Source organism: Macrotis lagotis, chromosome X (genome assembly GCF_037893015.1).
Source record: "Macrotis lagotis isolate mMagLag1 chromosome X, bilby.v1.9.chrom.fasta, whole genome shotgun sequence".
Taxonomy (NCBI): domain Eukaryota; kingdom Metazoa; phylum Chordata; class Mammalia; order Peramelemorphia; family Peramelidae; genus Macrotis; species Macrotis lagotis.
Window position 1 is genome coordinate 347698928 of NC_133666.1, and position 25097 is coordinate 347724024.

A 25097-nucleotide genomic window follows, 5' to 3' on the forward strand; every position below is an offset into this window, starting at 1 on the left:
GTGTGATAAACATTTCACTACTCTATTTGGTAATTTTTCAGTTTTAAAATAATCAACATTATTTTATGCAAAAATACAAAAGTTTTTCAATTTAGTTTTATTTTTAGTTCTAAATTCTCTCCTTCCCCATAGAATAGGCATGGAATACAAAATCCATTACATTTATGAAGTCATACAAAATAAATTTCTATATTAATCATGTTTTTTGGGAAAAGGGAAGAAAAAGAGAGAGACAAAAATATGTTTTTATATTCACTGAACACAGTTCTCTGATTATATTTTTCATCATGAGTTCTTGGTTATGATGCTGATCAGAGCTGTTCAATCTTTCAGAGTTGATAATCTTTAAAATATTACTCTTGGATTTTCTTATTTCCTTTTGCATCAGTTCATATAAGTCATTAAATATTTTTCTTCATCATTTCATGCAATACAATAGTATTCCATCATAATCATATTCCATAATTTGTTTCTGTCATTTCCCATCTAATGGGCATCCTCTGAGTTTCCATTTTTCTGATGCCATAAAAATTATATTTTTTAAGGATCATGCTTCATTGATGTTTAGAAATATTGTAGAAGTTATTCTGTGTGGGAAGTGGAAACATTTCAGCTACAAAGAAATTGGACCTGTCACATAAAGAAAATGGAATTGAGATGGAAATGAAAAACAGTGCCCAAAACTGACAAATTGTTGCTGTAAAACTGCCCAATTAACCATCAGAAAGCAAGCAGAGACCTTTGCAGGGACACAACAGCTTTAGAGATTATTGATTCCTCTACAAGGCAATGTAGGTTTAATGAGGTTTGAATAACAGAAAGAAGATCTTCAAAAGTAGCAGCTTATGAAGACAAAAATCCACTTGTGATATTCAAGACAATAAGCAAACTGGAGTATTGGAAAATAGAAAGAATTATAAATGAAAAATGCTTTTTTCACTCAAGGCTATTTCAAAACCACACTCACAAGAAATAATGGTGAGAATATAAACAGAAGATTCATCAGACTGAAAAATATTCACCCAATTACATTTTAGGTTATTTGTTAATTGCTCAGGGCCTGATAGTCTTTTATCTCTATTTTTTCTTGTTTAGATTTTGTTTTTCCCTGTTAAATTTTCGTTTGTTTTTTAGTTTTTGCAAGGCAATAGGGTTAAGTGATTTGCCCAAGATCACACAAATATTAAGTGTTTGAGGTCAAATTTGAACTCAGGTCCTCCTGACTCCAGGGCTGGTGCTCTATTCACTGCACCACCTAATTGCCAGTAAACATTCATTTTTAACACTTGAGTTCCAGATCTCTCCCTTCTTCCTTCCTCATTGAGAAGATAAGCATTTCAATATATATATGAGTACTCATGCAAAATTGTATTGTTGAGAATAGCCAAGTCATTCAAAACTGATCATCTTGTAATATTGCTGTCTTTGCACATAGTATATTTCACTTTGCAGCAGTTCATGTCTTTCCAGGTGTTTCTGGAAACATCCTATTTATTATTTCTTATAATAGAATAGTATTCCATCATAAATTCAGTCCACAGTTGTTCGGTCATTCCTCAATTGATGCCCCTCAAATTCCAATTCTTTGCCACCATAAAAGAAATTATATATATATATATATATACATATATATATATATATGTATATATATATATATATTATACACACATACATTTCCTTTTCTTAAAAATCTCTTTTGGGATACAGAACTAGCAGTGGTATTGAGAAGTCAGAGGTTTGCATGATATTAAAGCCCTTTGGGTATAGTCCCAAATTGCTCAGCATAATGGTTGAATCAGTTCTACCCTCAGTGCACTAATATTTCATTTTTTCCCACCTCCCCTCCGACATTTTTCATTTCACTTCTCCAGCCTTTCAGTCATATTAGGTATGAAATAGTACCTCAGATTTGTTTTACTTTGTATTTCTCCAATCAATAGTGAGAACCTTTTGATTTAAATATGGGTTTAGGTAGCTTTGATTACTTCATCTGAAAACTGTTCATATCTTTTATCAAACTGTTCATATCTTTTATCAATCAAGGAATGGCTTTTATTTTTAAAACTTGACTCAGTTTACTATATAATTGAGAAGTGAGGTATTTATAAGAAAAACTTCAAATTTTTTCCACAGTATAACTATTGCTATTTCCCTGCATTCTATTTCTCTCCATTCATTCTATTTTCTGTTTCCTGTCAACCTGTCTCTAATCAAGTTTCTGTTCTCCTCTGATCTGACCTCCCCTCCATTACCTTCCTCCTCCAATATTATTCCTTTTCCCTTCCTAATTTCATGAGGTAAGAGATCATTTTATCTCCATTTTGAAGATAATTAATTCTGCATATTTTTATATTTTGAGAATCATAATTGTTCTGGTATTATAGAATTTCCCAAATGGTGATGGAATACTATCACAAAGTATTAAACCATGCTTGCTATCTCTCACAAATGATTAAGACATTTTTCCAGTGATAAAGATAAATATGTACCAATATCCTGGGAACTCAAATGTCTTAGGTTACATTGAAAACCTGTGGGATATAATCAAGACTATATCTGGAAAAATGAACTGTTCATCAAAGGTACATTTAATACCCAGTGTGATAAAAGTGTGGTTTCATGACAAAGAATTAAATAATATGTCAAAATCTTGTAAGTGCAATATCAAAACACATTAAAAGAAAGCTATTTCAGCAAAAGGAGGCCATTTTACTTATTAAATATTTTCAAGGCTGTAAAAATGTAAGTTTACTGTACAAGTCAACAAATTTATTTATTTTACTCTGTCTCAGTTAATTTACATAACATTCTCTCAAGGAAGTAACAAATAATTGCCTTAGAGAGCATCAAAGTGAATAACATAGAATATAACTAAATAATGGATGGCTAATTTTACTAACTGAGTTTTTTATTATTTCAAGAAAAAGTACAGTATTTGAGGACTTTTATTTCGATGGATTTTTGTTCTCTCTGGTGTGCATATTCCTTTTGATAATGTACCTCATGCATACACCTTCTTAGTCTCTAGGACACTTGTTCAAGTTTATCAGCCAATTTGCTAGGTGGCCCACCAAAGGTAATGGAATCTTCCTCTAGATCACTTCATATTTCATAGAAACAAAGAGAGTGCACAGGTTTCCCATCAGTAATTCTCTATTCTGACTCCATGACTACTCCATATTTTCTAGTATCACATTTCTCTGATAAAATACTTAAGAGCTTCTCATGAAAAATTCTTTATTGCTAATATGTTTCAGCCTTCCTGAAGCCACTACATGCCATTCCAGGTCTTTGGTTTACCTGAAATTTAAGGCTGATTAGATCAGTAGTTAGATTCAGATGTTATACTAGTTAGATCAAATACAAATAGGGGTCTCTAAACCATATATAAAGATACATGTAGGTCACTTAAAACACATCAATATTATATTCCTTTTTATTTTTATTTATTTTGTTTACTATTTCTCAATTGCATTTTAATTTGGCACAAGCCATACTCTAGAATTTTACTGACTCCAAGCTTTAAACATCTGGGCTATTATAATCATATATATGTCTTGAAAAGATACCACAATGGCCCAAAAATTAACAGGATAACAGATGGGCTTAATTGCCTTTGGGAAAATGTTTGGGATTAAAAAAAACAACCTTGAATTTCTCTCTCTAACAAAAGTCCATTTATCAAAATGGTATTCTTTTTATATTACCATAGAACTACAAATTAAGGACTATCATAGTAATACAATATATTAATGGAAGAGTGTTGTCCATATTTGGTATCTATTCAATAAAACTAGATCTAATTTTAGATCTAGATAGAATGATCGACTAGAGCTATGGGATGTCCCTCTAAATGCATATCATATTCTAGGTAATAAATATTTTTTCCAGCTCCCCTTTATTTTCTGGGTGGATAGTTGGGCTGAACTCTTTTGAGTGACTACAGATATTATTTATCAAGTTTTGTAATATTCAGAGACTTGGTGCACTCAGTATAATGTCATCAATAAATAAGAACATCTGGAGAGTCACTTCCATTTGGGTCATTGGCTGGATATCTTCTGGTGATCATTCAAACAGCTGTGATAAGCATATGTCACCTCTTTTATGTCACACTTCATGTTGATAAAAGAGTTTTTAAAGACTATTTCTTTTCTTCCATTATTAAAATTAAAAGGTAGATTTTGCCTTAAAGTGGTAAATGAATGCTATCATTATCCTTGTTATGGTTATCACTAGGCAAAATCTTGTATATGCTAACACATGGGAAAGTAGAAAAGGATTTAAAATATTTTAAAATATTTATGGCCTCATTGTTTTGAGCTGTTTGAAAGATCTTTTAGTCCAATACCTTTATTTTTACAGAACAGGAAACTGAGACCCAGAAAGACCATTTGACTTGTCTAAGTTTATACAGGCAGTAAAAAGAATAAAGAGAATTTGAATCTGAGTCTTTTGAACCTAAATCTAGTCCTCTTTTCACCAAACAAAAATATATTTCTTTATGTAATTCACAGACGTTTTATTTCTATGAAATAAAAGTTGCAAATAAATAATCATGAATGTAAAATGTCATCAGAGTTATTTGCATTGGTTCATATCATAGATATGCTTTAAAAAGTGAGGATTCATTTTTGGTTTTACCATGGAAAAAGAATGCAATCAATCTATAGAAGATGGGGAATGGGGAAGGTAACAAGACAGAGAAGAGAAAATTCCAAAGAGTATGGATGTTCAAACATCTGAAAGTCAAAACTGGTGACATAATGGCTTAGCAAATAGTTTGGCTCCATAAGTTGGGGAAGGAAAATCCCAAAGAAGAGATACATTTATAATCTGAACAATTAGTTTGTAAATATAGGCTAGAGCTTGATACCTATCCTGTATCTAAGTCACAGAAAGACAGTATTAAATTTCCATCCTTCATTTTATTATCTAATCATAAGTTGTATAGGGGTTTATGTTAGTGTTTTAGTCTTAAGGTTTCAGAGGGATGAAATTGGTTCAAGAAATTGTGTTTCTGAGTTTTTATTGCTCCTCGTAAGACTAGACAAATAAAAGGCAATATCATTAACTAGGTGTTGCAGCATCAAATAGTAGGAACATTAGAAGCCATCGATTTATAATTAGAAGTGCCATAGAAGTTGCCTAGTCCTGTAACAACTTCCTTTTCTACATGAGAAAATTGAAGTTATATCCAATTTAAAGCTGCAAGAAAAAGAGTCCTGAAGAACCACAATGGAATCATGTGTTTGTGTGTATGTTAGAGGTGACCTTGAATAGAGATAAGACCATTGTTAAGGAATATAAAATTGAGGAGTTGACAGTTCCTGATCTATATAATGGGTAATTTTTCTCTTGAAAAAGGAAGTATATAGGAGCAGCTAGTTGGCACAGTGGATAGAGCACTGGCCCTGGAGTCAGGAGTACTTGAGTTCAAATCCGACCTCAGACAATAATTACCTAGCTGTGTGGCCTTGGGCAAGCCACTTAACCCCATTTGCCTTGCAAATACATAAAAAAAAAAGAAAAAATAGAAAAAGGAAGTATTGCTTTCATGTTATGATTGACAAGAGGGCAAATGAATTCTCTAGGTCAGTAGTTTTTTAAAATACTTTTTATGGATCATGAATCACTTTATCAGTTTGGTGAAACAAATGGGCCCTGTTTCAGAATAATGATTTTAAATGAATAGAATAAGCGACATGTAATTATAGAAATTGCTAATTACAATGAAATAAAGTTATTTAAAAAATCCCAAGTTCAGACTCCATTTTAAGGATCCTTGCTCCTCCAGGTGACTGAATGAATTAGATTCTTTAAAGTATATTTCATTGGGGCAGCTAGGTGATGCTGTGGTTAGAGCACTGACCCTGGAGTCAGGAGGACCTGAATTTAAATCTGACCTCAGACACTTAATAATTACTTAACAGTGTGACCCCATTGCCTTGCAAAAACAAAAAAAGTATATATATTACACATGCTTTACTATCATTCATTAGCATAGATGTTTTTCTTCGACTCTGATAATAATTATCTTGTGTCCAGACATTTCTTCAAATCTTTTCCTTCTTATCACATCTGCCCTTCCTCCTGACTGACTTAATCAAAATGTTTCACAGGGACTGTCCTTTAGCACTAAAAGCCAAATTCCTGACTCCCCATAGAAACACAAAAATATGATATTTAAATACATTTAGTTCCATGTTGACAGGTTTTATGATAAATTCCAACTGTAACTTTTCAATTAGGAATAGATTATAAAAGAAAGAAAAGTAAACCTAACTGTAGCTACTTTTTGGATTCCTGAAATATGTTTTAACCATATGATCTATGCTATTCAAGCTCTATGTACTATTATTTGGTCAACAAAAAAGAAAAAAAAATATTTTATGCCTGCTCTTTGCTCAGAATTATGTTAAATATTGGAGACATAAAGAAAAACAAAACCAGTCTGTATTACTTATTGTCTGGGTTCTGATCCTTGTTACAGTGTTCCTTTGTACCTGCTATTGAAGGTTTTAGGATTTGGGTTCTGTTCTTGGCAGTCTACTTTATTTGAGTTGTAATCTCTTCAGTTCTGGCAAACCACTTCTCACTCCAGTAGTTTAAATCTTTAGCGACTGTAATCTCTACTATTTGCTACCATATGTGACTTTGTATCTTTGGAACTAAGACTCACTCTTTGTGTCCTCTATCTTTTACTTGGTTTCTGCTCTCTCTTCTATAATCATTTGAGTAATTTCCTTTTCTCTACTACATAGTCTGCATGGTCTTCCTTATTGGGTTGATTGTGTCCCAAAACAGAACCCAAACACACCCCTTTCCCTCATATGCATCCCCCATTCTTTACCTTTACCGTTTGGCCCACTTTTTCTGAAAGAAGTTCAGTGCTTCTGCAGCTCATGCAAAAAAGCTTTTCCTTAGAAGTGATGATTACTAGAGGGGCTCTTTATGAATACAAGATCTGTGAACTTGGGAAAATAATTCTCATTATTTCAGTAAGTCTTTTTTCCCTTGAGAATGCCCTGTATTATATTTCATAAATTTAAAAATCAGGATTCTTACAATTTAATTAGATTTCTCTACCAAATGGGTTCACAGTATAAAAATATTTAAGAATCCATACTCAAGTGGTAATGGAATAGATTTAAAAGAATACTGAACTTGTATTCAGGAAAACAAATATGTTGGTCCTTTGTTCTCCAAAGAAGACCATGACATCAGAAACATGATGCTATGACATGCATGTGAACTGTATTTGAATAGGGGAGTGTTATATTAAGTCATGGACCTCACTTTCTCCTCAAACATCACGGAGATCTATTGACCAGATATGGATGTAAGGCAATCTGGGGTAAGTGACTTGCCCAAGGTCACATAGCTAATAAGTGTCAAGTGTCTGAGGCCATATTTGAACTCAGATCCTCTTGACTTGAGGGCTAGTGCTCTATCCTCTGCACCACCTAGTCACCCTTTGGGAAAACAATAAATTCAAACCAGCTCTGTTGACTCTGTTGCTTCTCTTTATGTTATTTTGGGCAAGTCACAACTTCTCTCCATGTCCCCATGGGTAAGATCATGGTAATAATATATGTCATGTTAAAATCAAAGGCTATTCAGAGGAAAGCTTTTATATGATATGATATGATATTATATAAATGTAAATTATTAAGTTCAATACCAGAACCACAGGGGAGAGGAAAGAATATCAATTAATCTGCATAGACTAAGCTAAAGCTATGTCCAGAAATCACAACTAACAATAGTTTTGGTTGTTCCAGATAAGAAACCTCAAGGAAGTCGTCAAAGGTGTCTGAAAACCTTGAAGCTGTTTCATGTAATAGAACCACGACCATGCTAGATGTTTTTCCTACCTAAGAAACAGTGAGTCTATATCAGATAATGACGGGAAGGGTCTAATGATAGTTATATGATTTTCACTCTGTTTTGGGGAGAAAGTTTTCTTTTTTTCTTTTACTTTTTTGTCATTGTTGTTTTATTTGGGGAGGAACTAAAAAGATGCTCTACAATTTTACAACTAGGATGATCAGTAGAACTATACTGTGAAAAGTTCCACTTATTTTGTTCAGCACAATATTTATAATATATAATACACAATGATAAGAATATGATAAATTACTATCAATAAGAATTTATTAAATTCCTAAATGCAGAGAAATATACACGTGAGATAGTTACTGACTTCAAGAAACTCACATCTAGAGTATGAGTTTTCTTTTGGTGTCTGGACAGAATAGTATTAGGATATCTTTTTCTTCTTTGTAAGTGGTAGGCTAGTGTTGGATCACTAGTCTGAGATGGTCAAATTATTCAAGAGTAGTAGTTGATAAAGAAAAATGATTAAAGATATGATGATTAAATATCTGTCTGAGAGTATGGCTCCCAGGCACTCCAAATCTCTACTATAAAGGAAAAAATACTATCTAATTCTTACTGACCTATATGATCACAAATTTTCTTAGTCTAGAATCCCACAGGATCTATCAGCCTTGAAAAAATATATGAACTCCAGACTGATAATTTCTAACTTATTCTCTCAAGTCATGGTGGGAGTATTAGTATGAGCAGTAATCATCTTTTACTAGTCCAAATCCTAGGATAAGCATTCAAGGGAAAATACACAAATTAAAAAATCTTAATCAGAAAGAAAATTTCCTGGTTTGAAACAGAGAACATATTTTAAAATTATCAGTTAAGATGATACTGGTTTTAGAGATATAAAGAGATATAAAAAGATACAAAGCAAATCTAGGTTGTATGCACAATTTCTATAATTTATTTTTTGTATATATGAATATAAAGTTCACTTATCTGGTAAGGTAATCTTTTACCTTCTTGATCTTTTCCTGAAAGATTTTTTGGTCTCTATGAATAAAAACTTTCTCATTAACAATAGTTTAAGGAAAATAAATCATGTCATCAGGAAAAAGTATTTTGTTAATTCCAATGACATTATTTAATATGATAAAATGTGGTGATATACCAATTAGAAAAATAATTTATGTAGGAATATATTATTTTATAAGTTTTAACAATTTTACTTTTATATGCTATATTTTTATTAATTTAAAAATTAAATAATAAAAATATCATACCAGAAATTATAATTCATAATTCATTGAATAGGAAGTCACCACTAAATATTTTTTCTTTTAAAAACAAATATTTTTAGAATGGCTTGGTATTAGTCTCATTCTTAATAATACACATTATGAATAATGACAAAACTTCTGTTCAGTAAATAGAATCAGGTACAGGGATAAAAGTAATGAAAAAACTAGAAGAAGCCAAATAAAACTGTGATGATGGTGGTTTGTGGTGGAGGTGATAATTAATAGAAACTCTTTGTCCCTTAAAAATTTGCAAAACACTTCACCTAAATAGTGCCATTGGCATGTTTGATGATGAATACTAAACATAATCAAATGGGCTTTTTAAACAATTTTAAGGTCAAGAAGGTCAATAGATTGATCTTCATTGATTGAAGTAGATGAGATGATAAGAAAAATAATTAGCTATTCAATACTTATTTGTTTCCTTTTGTCTTCTTGTTTCTGGGAATTTTCTTTGAAGTCAGGTGGAGTGTGAGAGACTGGATGAAGAGAATGGAAACCTAAGCCCTAAATCTATAATAAAAGAATGATCTTACTAAGTTCAATTCACCAGATTTGTGTAAACCTAATATCAGTAGAGTGAAGTAACTGGCAGATGTGACTGTTGACCTCTTTATATGCAATGTCTGAAAATCATAAAGATTGAAAAATATTCCTCTAGAAGATTAGATAGGAAGTAAAGTTCAATTAGAATGAGGAGTCTATAAAATGTAGGCTGACAAAGATATAGGGATAGTTATAGATATAGGATGAATTAGTAGTGGTCTCAGAGAGAAAACACTAAAATTAAGAGGTCCTAGAAAAAGCTTCTTACAAAAGGCATGAGTAGCTGAGACTTGGAGGAAGCCAGCAATGAAGTTAAAACATTGAAATGAGGAGTGAGACTATTTCAAGAGTGGGTGATAGCTCATAAAACTAATAAAGAAGAGAAATATATAACATATTGCAGAAACACTCCCATTAATGAATTGAAAAAATGTACAACATTGATTGAAAGTTTTAAACTTGTCATCTGAAAATTTCATAAATCCAGGAAGATAGGTCAATCCTTGTTTAACAAATCTGATATTAAAGCATATATTTACTCAAGTTCCCTTTAGGTCACATTTGACACTAGTAGTTCTAATACATCATTAGCAGAGTATGTAAGTATACTTAACCAAAGTAAAAGATTTATTTTCTTGTCACCAAATAGAAATTCTATCAAGGCAAAAATACATTTTTTCCCCCTAGAAAAATTTTGCTTTACCATCCAAAATTCTAAATAAATGAATGAACAAACCAGTCCTATTTCCAATCAGGATAAGGGATGGCCACTTGAAATTTATGCATTGCTTGAATAAGAAATATGATGCAATACTTAGTCATGGTTAGTTGACCTATAATTAGATAAGAGGGAAGAAGACTTGAACAGTGAATCTTCGTTATCTGCTACTTATAAGGAAAAGAAATATGGTAGTACTGACTGTCAGGAGTTCAAATAGTTATTCTCTCAATTATATGAATACTTTCTTTGATAAGCAAAGATTATTTTTTGTGAAATTATATAATTTGTTACAATTCTGAACCTGTTACTTAAAAAAGTAGGTCTATTTGTAACAACTGCATAAAGATTCTTAACAAGATCATATATCCACAATTAAGAAACACACAGTTCATTAAAAACTTGAAACCCTAATCTTTTCATTTAAACTTATTTATTTTTCTTTCTCAGTCTTTAATAGATGTTCACACTTGCATATGCTACAATCATCCAACATGACCTGCCTTTAGCTGGTGTATATTAATCATAACAAAAAATATACAAATATAATATGTATAAATACTTTGAACTTCTCATTTAACAGTTGAGGAACTAAAGCCTGGAAGTCGAAGAGATTTATTCTAGGTCACACAGAAAAAGTAGTAAGAGCTATATCCATTTGTCTGGCAAGACTTTCGTCTTATCACTTTGTAATAGTAAAACATTGCATTAATTTTATAACATGTTTGGTAACAAATGAACAACCAATGGAAGAAACCCAAAGAAACACTAAACAACAGCAAATACTACATAATGCAGCTAAATAATTTTGATATCATACATCACCATTTAATCACTATTTTCACCTCTGATAATACAACACTATTCATATGAATAATATAAATCAGATTATTTTACCTGTTCTTTGACTGAAGCAAGAATGGCAGAGGTTGTCTCTGTTTCAGATCCATCACCATTAGATGTATTCAACACAGGACTCAGGGAACTAGTCTTTTCTGAAGATGAAGGCTGCTCTGGAACAGGCATAGCTCCTACAATTAAAAACAAAAATTTCATGATGATTGCTATTAATGGAAATAAAGGCAAATTAATTTCAGAAAAAACATTTTATCAGTAAGTTGTAAACGCTCTTCTATGCAATAAAATAAGTTGTGTGACAGGGGACACATTGAGTTTGAGCAAAGAAATGAATGCATTCTCTCTCATCAAGACCATCCTTTTCATTGCACGCATTTGCTATTGCTTATTCCTTAAGATTACAATGTTTCAGTGGCAGAAGGGGATTAGAATGAAAAGTAAATGAATGATATAGAAAAAGATGGAGGAAAATGAGGAAAAAGGAAAAAGTAGAATAAAGAAGGAGGAATACAAATAGAAATATAATCTTTTTTTGTGGGGTGAGGCTAAAATTGTAGAGTAACGTCAGGGACTCATTTGAATTCTCCACATACCTTGAAATAGTGACTAAACAAATTATAGAGCAATAGAACCCATAAAAGAGGCAGCGAAACAATTTTCCATCCAAAGATAGAAGATTCACCTCAATTTGGGGGTACAAAATTCAAAAAAATATATCACATAAAGTTATTGAACTTGTTTTATTCATCATGAAATTCAAGGACTTTCTGCTGGTAGCTTTCAGGCATCTTTTGGGCAAGTCTGATGCGTGGATGCATGCTTAGTTCATTCTGTTTCATGAATCAGAAGCACCAATTTTGTCCTCTGAAATCAGTCACTTCTTTTTCATCAGCAATTCTTCTTACCTCATGCTGAACCAGCTTTGTGGACACAGGAATTCCAATGGACCTGCATCTCTCTTCAATCCCCCCCTCTCTAATTTAGGTTATTTGACTGCCTTTCCTTCTTCTGCCCAGGCAGTTTCACTAGGTTTTCTTCTTCTTGTAGCCAGTCTCAGATTGTTTTCTTAGTTGGAGGAGGACCAGACTGATGTCTAATAGCAAGATTTCGTTTTTGCAAACTGGATCACTTTGAACTTGAATTCAGCTGTATGAAAATCGTTTCTGAGCCATTTCTGGGCAGAAAGTGGCAAAACAAGGGGCGGCTAGGTGGCGCAGTGGATAGAGCACTGGCCCTGGAGTCAGGAGTTCCTGAGTTCAAATCTGACCTCAGACACTTAATAATTACCTAGCTGTGTGGCCTTGGGCAAGCCACTTAACCCTATTGCCTTGCAAAAAAAAAAAAAACTAAAAAAAGGGGCAAAACATAACCTAATATACCAGTAACAAGTGCAAAGCAATGAGCGCAAAGAGAAGTGCAAAAAAGGGGTAAATGCAAGTAAAAGAAATCTACAACCATTGTATAAGATGTTCCAAGTTTTTAGATCCCAAATTTTTTTAAAAAGGTTGAATTTTATACATGGGGAAATATGGTATGTTGCACCAGAGTGAATGAAGAGTGTGGTCTATCTTGGGCTGCATCAGTGAAGACCATGCCTCAGCTGATCTGGGGCAGGGCTCAGGGTGACCAAAACAGTGGCAACAGGAGTAGATTCCAGACGTCTTAGCCCAGAGACACCAAAGACAATTTATAAGGACAGCTTTAAGAGGACAGCTTGCAGCCATAATGGATCAGGGTCTGTCCTCATAGTTTCAGGGCAGAAAAGAGTATTTGTGATCATTCATAAACCAGAATAAAAGTCAGGAGATCCTAAGATCTTTCTTAAGATCATACCACCATGGTAGAACTGAAAATAGGCAGGTTTCTAAAAGATCTTTGGAAACAGCTGCCCAAGGTCTCTGAAGTTTGGGACAGTGCCCTCCTCCCCCCTTGGAAGCAGAGTCCTACATTAACTAAGAACTAAAATAAAGAATTTGGCTGGGAAAATGAGTCCTTGGAAGCAGAATTCTACTTTAACAAAGAGTTAAAATCATGTAATTGACTGGGAAAATGAATCCTGGAAGCATAATTCTACTTTAACAATGAGATAAAAATCAAACAATGACTGGGAAAACGATTCCTGTAAGCAGAATCCTACTTTAACAAAGAGTTGGCTGGGAAAATGAATCCTGGAAGCAGAATCCTACTTTAACAAAGAGCTGAAATCAGGAAATAGGCTGGGAAAATGAGCAAAGAACAGCAAAAAAAGTCTGATGATAGACCATTACTATTGTGACAAGGAAATCAAAGCACATACTCAGAAGAGAACAAAATCAAAGTTCCTACAATCAAAGTTTCAAAGAAATATATGAATTGGTCTCATACTATAAAGAACTCAAAAAGGATTTTGAATATCAAATAAGAGAAGTAGAGAAAAAACTAGGGAGGGCAATGAGAGTGCTGCAAGAAAACTTGGTAAAGGAGACTCAAAAATACTGAATAAAATAACTTAAAAATCAGACTAGGTCAAAAAAAGTACAAAAAAATCAGTGAGGAGAAGAATGCCTTTAAAAGTAAAATTGATCAAATGTAAAAGGCTATCTCCTCCTCCAAAGATTCCTTGAAGAAAATAATTTCTTAAAAATTAGAATTTATAAAAATGAAAACTAATGCCTTTATGAGAAATCAAGAGACAACAAACCAAGCCAAAAGATACAAAGAGAAGACAAAATGAAATATCTCTTTGGAAAAAAAAATATGACCTGGAGAATATATCCAGGAGAGATAATTGAAAGAAACATTGTACTTCATGAAAGCCATATTATGGCTTAAAAAAAAGAGCCTAGACATCATCTTTCAAGAAATTCTCAAGAAAAATAACCCTAATATTCTTCAACCAAAGAACAAAATAGAATTTGAAAAAAAATAGATTGATCACCTTTCAGAGATCCTAAAATGAAAACCCCTTGGAATATTATTATTATTTTTTTGGTTTTGCAAGGCAATGGGGTTAAGTGACTTGCTCAAGGTCACACATTAGGTTTCTGAGATCACATTTGAACTCAGGTCCTCATGACTCCAGGGATGGTGCTCTATCCACTGTACCATCTAGCTGTCTCTCCCAGGAATATTATACCAAATTCCAAAACTCCCAAGTCAAGGAAAAAATATTGCAAGCAGTCAGGAAAAGAAATTCAAGTCTCATGGAGCATAGCTAAGATAATACCAGATTTAGCAGCTTTTATATTAAAGGATCAGAGGACATGAAATATGATATCCCAGAGGTGGAAAAACTTGAATTGCAACCACAAATCAACTATTAAGCAAAACTAAACAGGGAAAAAGATAGACATTCAATGAAACTTTCCTGATGAAAAAACCAGAACTGAACAGAAAATCTGATCTTCAAACACATTAGTCAAGAGAAGAATAAAAGGTAAACAGGAAAAGGAAATCATAAGGGATTTAAGGAGGTCAAATGGTTTATATTCCTTCATGGAAAGATGATACTGGAAACTCATATGTTCTTTCTCATTATTAGGAAAGTTAGGAGTGTGTATTTGTGTCTGTGTGTTTGTGTCTACATACAAAATTGCATAATAACCAAGTGGGCTTAACCAGAGAACTACTGTTGGTCATACTACATTTATGCCACAGGTATGAGTTGAACATGAAGGAATATCTAAAAAATAAAAATGAAGGGATACAAGAAGAATACTGGGAGAAAGGGAGAGACAGAGGTAGAATGGGGTAAATTATTGCTCATAAAAAGGCAAGAAAAAGCTTTTACATTGAAGGGGGATGGTAGATGGGGGAAGGAGTAGTCAAAAGGCAAAGGACCTAGATGTACGAAAATATTTACAGCAGTTCTTTTCAGGTGGCAAAGAATTGGAGATTGAGAGTATGTCCAATGACTGGAAAATGGCTAAACAAATTGTGAGATGTGATTATGATGGGATACTATTCTTTTTCTTTGCTTTTTTTTTCAAGGCAATGAGATTAAGTGACTTACCCAAGGTCACACAGCTAAGTAAGCATTTAGTATCTGAGGTCACATTTGAACTCAGGTCCTCCTGACTCCAGGGTCAGCTCTCTATCCACTGTGCCACCTAGCTGCCCCAGGAATGCTATTCTATAAGAAATGATGAACTAGATGCTCTCAGAAAAACCTGGAAAAATTTACATGAACTGCTACAAAGATCAACTGTGAGCGACGTAGCTATTCTCATCAAATGCAATGATCCCAGGCACCTCTGAAGGACTTATGATGCAAAATGCTATTCGTTTCCAGGGAAAGAACTGATGGTTTCTGAAAAGAACCTGAAGCATAGTCTTTTTTAAACTTTATTTTCTTAAGGGTTTTTTTGGGGGGGCGGTCGATAATTTCTTTCACAACATGATTATTATGGAAATGTTTTGCATGATTACATATGTATAATCAATATATAATTGTTTTTTTCTAAATGGGGGAAGGTAGAGAGGGAGAAAGGGAGAGAATTTGGAATTCAAAGTTTTAAAAATGAATATTAAAAATTGTCATGTCAATGTTGAGAAATAAAATAATAAATAAACTTAAAAAATGAAAGTATTTAATAATTTTTTCTATCCTTTCTACCATTCTTCCCTTCCTTTATAATACATATTAACATTGACTAAGCTCAGACAGATGAGTCAAGAATGATTTTCACATCAGTAACTACTATTTTGCTCTTCATTACAATATGATCATTTTCATTTTGTGATGTTATTCAGAATGTGCTATGTATAGTTCATTCTGATTCCTTTTGAAAATAAACTATTCAAGAGACATAGGCAGGGGGTTTCTCTGTAATCTAAAAGTTGCTAGGTTCTCATTCCTTGTACATGTTCCATATTTTCAGTGAATTTCTTTTTTAAAAAAATTTATTTATTTTTGAATTTTACAATTTACCCCCTAATCTTGCTTCCCTCCCTTCCCCTTCCCCACCAAAGGCAGTCAATTAGCCTTTACATTGTTTCCATGCTATACATTGATCTAAATTGAATGTGTTGAGAGAGATATCATATCCTTAAGGAAAAATAAAATAAAATATGAGAGACAGCAAAATTGCATAATAACCAAATGGGCTTAACCAGGGAACTATTGTTGGCCAATTTGTCAAAGCCAGAGTGATCTGGGGCCTCTAACATACTAAGGGATGTTACCAGGGTTTTGGGAGGAGCACCCACTGATTTTAGAAGCAACGAGAATGTGATCAAATATTATTTAAAGAAGAGTGATTTGCTTGGGTGCAACAGCCAAATACAATGACCAAAAGCTACTCCAGATGATTGCAATGAAGGAAGCTACCCACTTCCTGTCAGAGATGGTCTCAGGGTACAGACAGAGACATGTTTTTTGGGACTTGACCAATGCAGAAATTTGCTTTGTTTGTCCATGAACATTTGTTACAAGGGTTTTATTTTTCTCTTTCTTTCATGTCAATGAAAGAGGGAGATAAAAGGAAGGAAAAAATAAACTTTTGCTAATTGAAAAAAATTAATTTGAAAGCAAGAGAAAAAATAGACATTGTAAAAAGAACAGAAGTTAGTAACTAGGATGTTAGCCAAGAACACTAAAGCCTAGGGAGCAAGCAGGAACAAGAACCAAAACACAGACTGAGTCAAAAATAGAAGAGGATATGAGAAGCTACTCCAAAATAGAAAAGGTAATGGAAATGTCAGTTACTGATATTTCCAAGGGATAGCATGATGCAGAAGAAATCCAGTGGATTTAGAACCAGAAACCCTAAATTTAAATCCAAGTTTTCCAGCTTAATAAGTGTGTGACTATGGGTGAGGAAATGAATTGAGCTTTCTGTGCCTCAATTGGCAAAACCATAAAATAAAAATTTTGAACTGTGATCTCTAAGATTGTTGCCCATACTAAATCTGTTATCATATATATGTATATGTATATATATATATACACACACATAAATAAAACTTTTTCTTTTTGAAAGAACTCAATCATAATCCCACTTTTACACCAGCATCTTACTTAGTCTAACAATGAACAAATATTTATTCAGTTCCTCCTGTGTGTCAAGCATTGAGGATAATACTAACTTAAAAATGATGCATGCCTTTCCTCAAGGAGATTTTATACTACTATGGAACCCAAATAGAAATGAGCATATATAAAATAAATAGTAGATTTATGAGGAACAGGACATAAAAATCAGGAAGGCTTCATTTAGAAAATGATGTTTGTGCCTAGTTTTGAAGAAACAAGGAGATTGTAGGCAAGGTAGAAATGCATTATAGGAATAGAGTCGAGTCAGTACAATGCATTAGAGATGGAATTATCTGTGTTTGGAAGCAGGAATGTCAGATTGACCGGATTGTGGAGTATAGAAAGGGAGAAGAATATACCAATATTAGAAAGGTAGGTGTGGTCAAGTTGAGTAATTCAAAAATAAAATAATACGACTCTAATTTTATCCTAGATGCAATAAGGAATTTAATGAGTAGGGGATTAACATGGTTAGACTCTGTACTTTAGCAAGATCTCTTTGAAAAAAATTATATGCAAAAGAAAATCAATAAGGGAAAGACTTAAGTCATGGAAATAATCTAACAAGCTATTGCATTAGTTCAGTTGAGCTGTGGACTGGATTCATCCCTGATCCTGAATTATTATAGTTAGTTGAAAGGTTTTCTATAGAGATTGACTACTGTTAGGTTCTCATTAAATATTACCAGACTTCTCTGGGATCAGTTGGTTGGATTTACAACCATTATTTTTTGCTAGATTTTTTTGTCACCAGATGTTTGCAAAAAGTCAATTGGTGGACATCCTTGCTTAGGCCTAAATTTTCTGCCTCTTGTCATACTTTTTCAATGTTGTCTTTGTCTATGAAAACTATATATGTAAACATTCCTCATCACTTTTTATGGATTTTCCTTTCCCTATGGAACTGCTTGTTACCTTCACTAAACACTTTTCCTGCTGAGTCTTTCTATTCTCTAAGTCTAATCTCTAATTTTCAGTCTAGTTCATCTGCTTTTAATGAGCCCTGCTATAGTCAATTTTATTTTTTAACTCAGTATAAGTTATGAGCTTTGTACCAAGCTACATGACTTAAATGGCAACTATGACAACAAACAATTAATAGTAATTAGTCAATGTTTTACAGCTGGATAAAATTAGAAAGGCTTCATTATAGAGATCATTATATTGTCTGAAATTCATAATGAGAAATATGACAGTCTTATTTTCCAACTAAAATGGTATCCTATCAGTAATTGAGCTTAATTTTAGAATAAATTATTTATGATATCCATAATTAGAAATAGAATTAGAATAAAACATCCAATGCAAACATCTACAATATGTCAAAATTAGGGAAATAATATTAACAAGAGAGTTCTGAGTTAAGAGCTCAATGGTTTTAAATAGCTGAATGCAAAAATACAAGGAAGTCAGAAAAATGATTGTTATCCAAGATTATCCAATTATTATCCTGGTTACTTCAATGTAACACTATAATAATGCAAATAGTCAATTAAAACATTCAGATTGAAAATAGACTAAAAATATCCAAAAATATACATGTAGATATAATAAGACATAAATCTAAGAACCATTAAAGTCACTTAGTTCCAAATGTTTTTTTCTTCTAATATCAGAGTTGTATAATCATATGATTCAATTTCCTTAATTTTTCTTTTTTAAAGTAGAACAACCATCATAAAATATAGCTGATAATTAAGTAACTTATGATTTTGGTTAGTTTGATGAAAAAACTGAACCTTTAAATACAAGGAAAAGTAGACCTATAAAATAAGTTTAATACCTATTTGTATCAAGGAGGCATTTTATTCTTTATATTTAACCAATCCATATTTTTTCAAGATAAAAGTCCAATTTAAATTATTCTTTATGGTAGAGGGGTCACCCTATATTCTCACAGATTATGTAGAATGAACCTAATAGAAGGAAGGGTCCATTAAGTCCTAGAGATGTTCAGATTTTCTTCACTTTGAAGTCAAAACATTGAGAATTTTAGCAAAATATAATAATTAGGCAAGTATTAATATGATTAATTATTATATCTTTAATTATATTATATCTTTGTCACTGTAATACACCATCGAGTTTCCAGGAATCTCAGTTCCCTAAACAATCAATGCCCCCAAACTTTGACATAATTCTCAGGTACATTTTTCCTACTCTTCATGGTTTTCAAAGTTCTCTATATTTATCTGAATAAAGACATCTGAGAGAAAGTTCTTTGACATTCAACTGTAAAGAGTTGTACTGCAGATTGTAATGACTTTGTTGTCTGGGACTTGAGAAAATGAAATTCTCAGTTGTTTACTTCCAAAATTAATCATTTTTCTTACTTACTGGAATTAGGTTACTTTAAAAAATGTATCTACATGTATGATTTAATTTTCTGATCTCAAGAACAACTCATAGAAGGCTGCCAAAAGCAAATCCTGTTTTTGCATAATTATCTAAGAGCTTATAAGATAGCTGTGTTCTTAAATCTCTTTCAACTAGTAGTTCAAACTAATCAAAACTGAGTGGTTTTGGCTATGAAGTCATCCCAAATCAGATGTTACTTTTTTTCATTCACAATAGGAAGTGTGATATAATAGGGAAGAAACTAGTCCCAGAGCTAAAAGTCTTGAGCTTCATGTTCTCTATCACAAACTAACTATGTTACTTGGGGCAAGTCACTCAAACTCTTAGTGTTCTAAGAAGAGTAGGTGATGATCTCCTTTGATAGAAGTTCTGTACCAATGAAATGATGAGTCCAATCTCCATTCTTTTTCTACTTTTACTACTCAACTAACACTCTTTTGACTTTGTTATTCTGCTTCCTTTTAATGCCAAATCCACAGGAATACATCTTCTATGAAGTTCCTCCTAACCCACAAACTCCTGACTCTCACTATCAGCTAAAAATAATTCTACCACCAGACATTTCTCTTCAATCTGTCTTTTATATGATGACTGCTTCTCAGCTTCAAATCGTTACAGCTCTATTACTCTTATAAAGTAAAAAATAAATCCTTTGCTCTTAAACCTTTGGCTCTTCTATCACCACATATATCTTTGGTTTCACTGCTTAATCCCTCTTTAGAGCAATCTATTAGCATTCCTTTTATTTACTCTCCACCTACTAACTTCTCAACCTCTCACCATATGAGTTCCTGAGACTCTCACCTAAAAGACCTCTCTCAAAGTTCCTCAACAACCAGTTGAATTGCTAAATTCAGTGACATTATTACTTTTTCAGAACCCCCTTATCTTTTTGGTAGTTCTTGATGTTTTTAGATCCCCTCACCATTGAAGGGTATTCTCTGCTTTTTTTTGGCTGGGTGACATTACATTTTTCTGGTTCATATATACTTTATTTGATGGATCATCACCCACTTTTTCCCACTGCAAATGATGCCTTCCCAGATTCTGCCCTGGGCTGTCTTTTCTCTGCATACTCTCTGATTTCCCAACCTCTGCAATTTCTCTCTTGATTTTCAATTCTGTATCCCCACCTATGGCAAAATATTCCTATGTAAATGTCTCACTGGCATAATAAGTTTCTATTTTAAAAATTAAACTTGTGAAACACTCTTTGAAATCCTCCCTTTTTCAAAGAGTTTCACTACTTTTGCACCAATATCTTTCCTCTTCAATTCAGCCTCCAAAGAGGTGTCAAATTAGACTTTTTAATCCAAAGATTTGACCATTTCACTCCTCCCCTTAATAATCCTCAAGTGGCTTTTTGTCCTTAAAAGAAAATATAAAGTCATTTGCTTGAAAATTAAAGTCACCCACAGTCTGGCTCTTACCTACCTTTAAGCCATCACATCACTCCTCATCCAACTTGCAATTAAATGTGACTTTAAGCTATTCCCTATACTCTGTGTTTGTGTTGATTAAGTTGTCCTCATGCCTGGAATGTACCTTTTCATTTATAACTTTCAAAATCTTCCTCTCCTTTCAAGGCACAAATCAGGTTCTACCTCTTGCTTGAAGACTTCTCAAGACTTCTAGATGAAAATGTTATGTTTTTTCTGACAAAAAACATTTCCTCTATATAGCACATTATATAACATTTCTTAGTCCCCAAGCACACATTACCTCATATTTTATTAATCTAGGTCCTTATTCTGTTTTCCTCTCTCTCCAAATAAAATAACTTCCTGAATACAGAGACTACAATTAAAAAAAATCATATGCCCAATTCCTAGAACCTTTAATAGTGACTTTCATATAAAGGAATGTAAAGAATTTTTTCAATAACAGTACAAGGAATTAGGTGATCCACTTATTTGGTACAGAGTGCCCCAGTGTTGGAAGAATCAAGCAATACTGTGGTTAACTTCCATAGGCAATCTAGATTTCAGTAGTTTTATCAATCTTTGTAAGCTTCCTTTCAAGTTATTTACTCTTTTATTGTCTACAGCTTCTAACCTCTCCTTTGGCACTGGATTAAGGAGAGTTGATGTTTTAAGTGGTGGAAAATAATTACTCTTATTCAATATCAAACTATAACTGGCATAGGAATATTCAGTTGAATTCTTCTTTGGTTATAATAATAATAACCAAATCTTAGAAGGATTGATAGAGAAAAAATTAAACAAGAAAATAAAAAAAAAAAAAACCATGGCCTATATCCCAAAGCTAGTATATACAGAGTTGTTCTTAAAAGCAAAAGCAGCAGGATTCCAGATTGGACTCATAAAGGCTATGTTACCCTGGGCAAAACATTTAATCTTTCAGTGTTTATCTAAGATTATAAATAATGGGAAAACTTCTAAGCTTTATGACTTTCTTCTCCATATTAGTGAATACACTGGTCCATTTTTGCATCCCTATCCTATATCTCAGGATATTCAATAACTTATAAATAGTATGACCCTTGGGCAGGACTACTAATTTCAGATCCAACACAACCATAGGGCAGCTATTTTTATTGCTTCTGACAAAAGTAAATTACAAAGTTACAAATTCAAAGTTGAGTTTTTCCTCTCATGTCTAAACTGTCATACCATATTTACAGCTATTAATTATTTTCAACAAAGAGAGGAGAATTTTCTAAAATCATATTTCATTTCTCCAACTCTCGATTATTGTGAAGATTTTAATCTTCAATAAGTTAAGGAAAGTCATTCTCCATTGACCATAATTTTGAATAAACATAAGGAAACTTTCTCAAATGGGCATATATAAAGTCTTTACTTGTCAACTGTCTGAAAAAGAAAAGCTTTTTTATTGGAAAAAATTCTCAAACCTAGACTTTTATTTCTCAACGAAAACAACATAAACATCAAATGACTATGAGATCTACCATTTTTAACACATTAATAATGAAAGACAATACATTTAGTCATTAATCAAATAGTCTATCAGCTAGAAAATATTATGCTTTTTCTTAGTGGAAAACAAAGGAACATTACAGCTGCATTCAAATATTATTTGGAAGAGGGAATAGACTCTCTTTATCTCCAAAGTGAAAAAAAATAGGATAAATGAATAGAAGGCTTAAAATTGCAAATTTTGATTTGATATAAGGAAAACAAAAATTAATAAAAGAACTACTAGACCAAAGAAAATGGACTCCATTGATATATCCCTTCAAAGTCCTCAAAAAAAGACTAGGCAGTTAGGTAGTATGGTGGATAGAATACTGAAACTGGAGTCAGGAAGACACAGACATTTACTAGATTGTGAATCTGGGCAAGTCACTTAACTTTTTTTGTGTTCCTCTTCTGTAAAATGTGCTGGAGAAGAAAATTTCAAACCACTCCTGTATCTTTGCCAAGAAAACCACAAATGATGTCACAAAGAGTCAGACATGACTGAAATGACTGTACAAGTACAATAATAACAATAGTTCCTCTTTAGTTCTGTGGTAGGTAGGATCAATATTTTTTTCCAGATCCAGATTTAATTAGATGGTCTCAGAAGACCAAAAGATTAAATAATTTAGCTAAGATTTTAAAACTCGTTTTGGCAAAGCTGACACTTCTCAACAACCCCCCCCATTTCCACTTTTGCTATGCCATTCTTCTATTAATGATTATTTGTAAGTCAAATTTTTTCTGTATTTTTGTAAAGTACATTTATAGAAACTGGCTTTCTATTTGAATTTTCTTGAAATTTGACTCGAAGCAATATTTTATTTTGAAGCTAGATACAGACAAATTAGGCCACCAAAGTGGCACAGTGGATAGTCTTTTACATTTAAAAATTCTATGGTTTTATAAGTATGATTTCTTTTAAATGGATAGTCAAAGGACAAGATGATATATGACTGTAACTGAATTTTGAGAGCTAATTTTTCCTTACCAGTTCTACTTTAACTTTACCTTGAAAATACTAGGATTTCTTCCACAGTGCCTGGAGCCATGTTCAGTACAGTGCTGGATAAGCACTTCGAGAATGATAAGGTAGAAATACTCAAAATAATCCATTTTTGTAATTCTACTAACAGCAAAATGCTGTCTATTTCTACTCAACTTCCAGTCTGATTATATTTAAATGAATATAGCTCTGTCAAAAGTTGGTGATCTCAGCAATACTAAGTTGGAAACCCCATCTTTATTAACATAAAACTGATTTAGTCATGGAAATAATGAACCAATAAGTTGCTCCCAGTGCTAACAACAGACTTTGAGACAGCTGAATGATTGGGCTTTTTGAGTTGGAAGGGCTTTGACTCTGACACCAGAGAGGGCAACACAAGGATTCTAGAAATAAGTACTCCCATGGCTATGCATATGGAAAGAAAATATGGGGTGGCTGTGTAATTTAAATTTGATCTCTTGCTGAGTCTAAGAAACACTTCTAATTTTCAGTCTGTTAAAGTCTCAATTGAGCATTTGCTCTTTTTAGGCAAAATTTTATTATTGAACATTATAACACTATTCATGGAATCAGCACTCAAAATGTTTTTATTCTTTAAGATTCTAAACTTGAAGAGGGCAAGAACTATATTCTGTAAATCTTCCTCAGTGATTAGCCCAGCATTTTGACCATAAATAGTTAATAACTTTATAAAAATAAAAATACATGAATATTTATGACATATAATATGCTAGATACATTTATAGAGAATGTTTATATTTCTATATATCTATATCTATAGCCCTTCATTATTTGAAAGGACTTAACTGTATTTTCCACAGCATTACAAAGAAGTCTGCCAGGTCTAATGCCTCTGAACCCATATTTCCTCACATGTGAAATGAGGGGGGTCCATTAGGGTGACCTCTATGATTTCTACCACTTATAAATCAAAGAACCTTTGAACCTATAATCATCAGTTCTGATTTTTACTGATAACAACAGAATTTAAGCAAGCTATTTAAAGCTATGTCTCTGACTGTCACCAACAACAACTTCATATTTCCAACAAATACAAATTTTCTATCTTTTCTCCTTAATCACTGACTCATCTGATGCAACTAGCAAAAAAAAAAAATAATAAACATGTACCAAAGGTAGTTGATAACATTTTTAACTGCTGCAGAATTACTTACCCTGGCTGTCATAATATATAAAACAGCAGGATCAAAACAGACAGCCACACACTGGCCTGCAACATGTTCACAGTACTTTAAAATGTCCATTCAAATTATGAGAATTTACCCTTCACAGGGACTCCTAATAGGTAATGACTGACATTCCCTTCAGGCCCTAGACTTTCTCAACACATTTTTCACAGATGGTGCCAAGGGGTAAGTCAGAAGGAAAAATATACAAGCAAAGTAAAAATCTGAATCTTTTTGTTAGTTTGTCCCAGCATGGAGGTTCATAGTAATGGTTTTCAGTTCTAGTAATAAAGCATTACTTGTTTTATAAGGTATTCTCCTTTTTCCTT

General features: G+C 32.8%; 1 protein-coding gene across 2 annotated transcripts in view; it reads right to left on the bottom strand.

Annotated features, from left to right (window-relative positions):
* Positions 1 to 25097, bottom strand: part of CTNND2 (catenin delta 2) — a 1202081-nt gene that overhangs the window by 985799 nt on the left and 191185 nt on the right. For both annotated transcript variants that reach the window (XM_074205345.1, XM_074205344.1), the window contains exon 3: positions 11299 to 11432. In XM_074205345.1, coding sequence (XP_074061446.1) covers positions 11299 to 11427 — 129 coding nt within the window. In that variant the 5' untranslated portion in view covers positions 11428 to 11432. The remainder of the gene's footprint in view (positions 1 to 11298; positions 11433 to 25097) is intronic.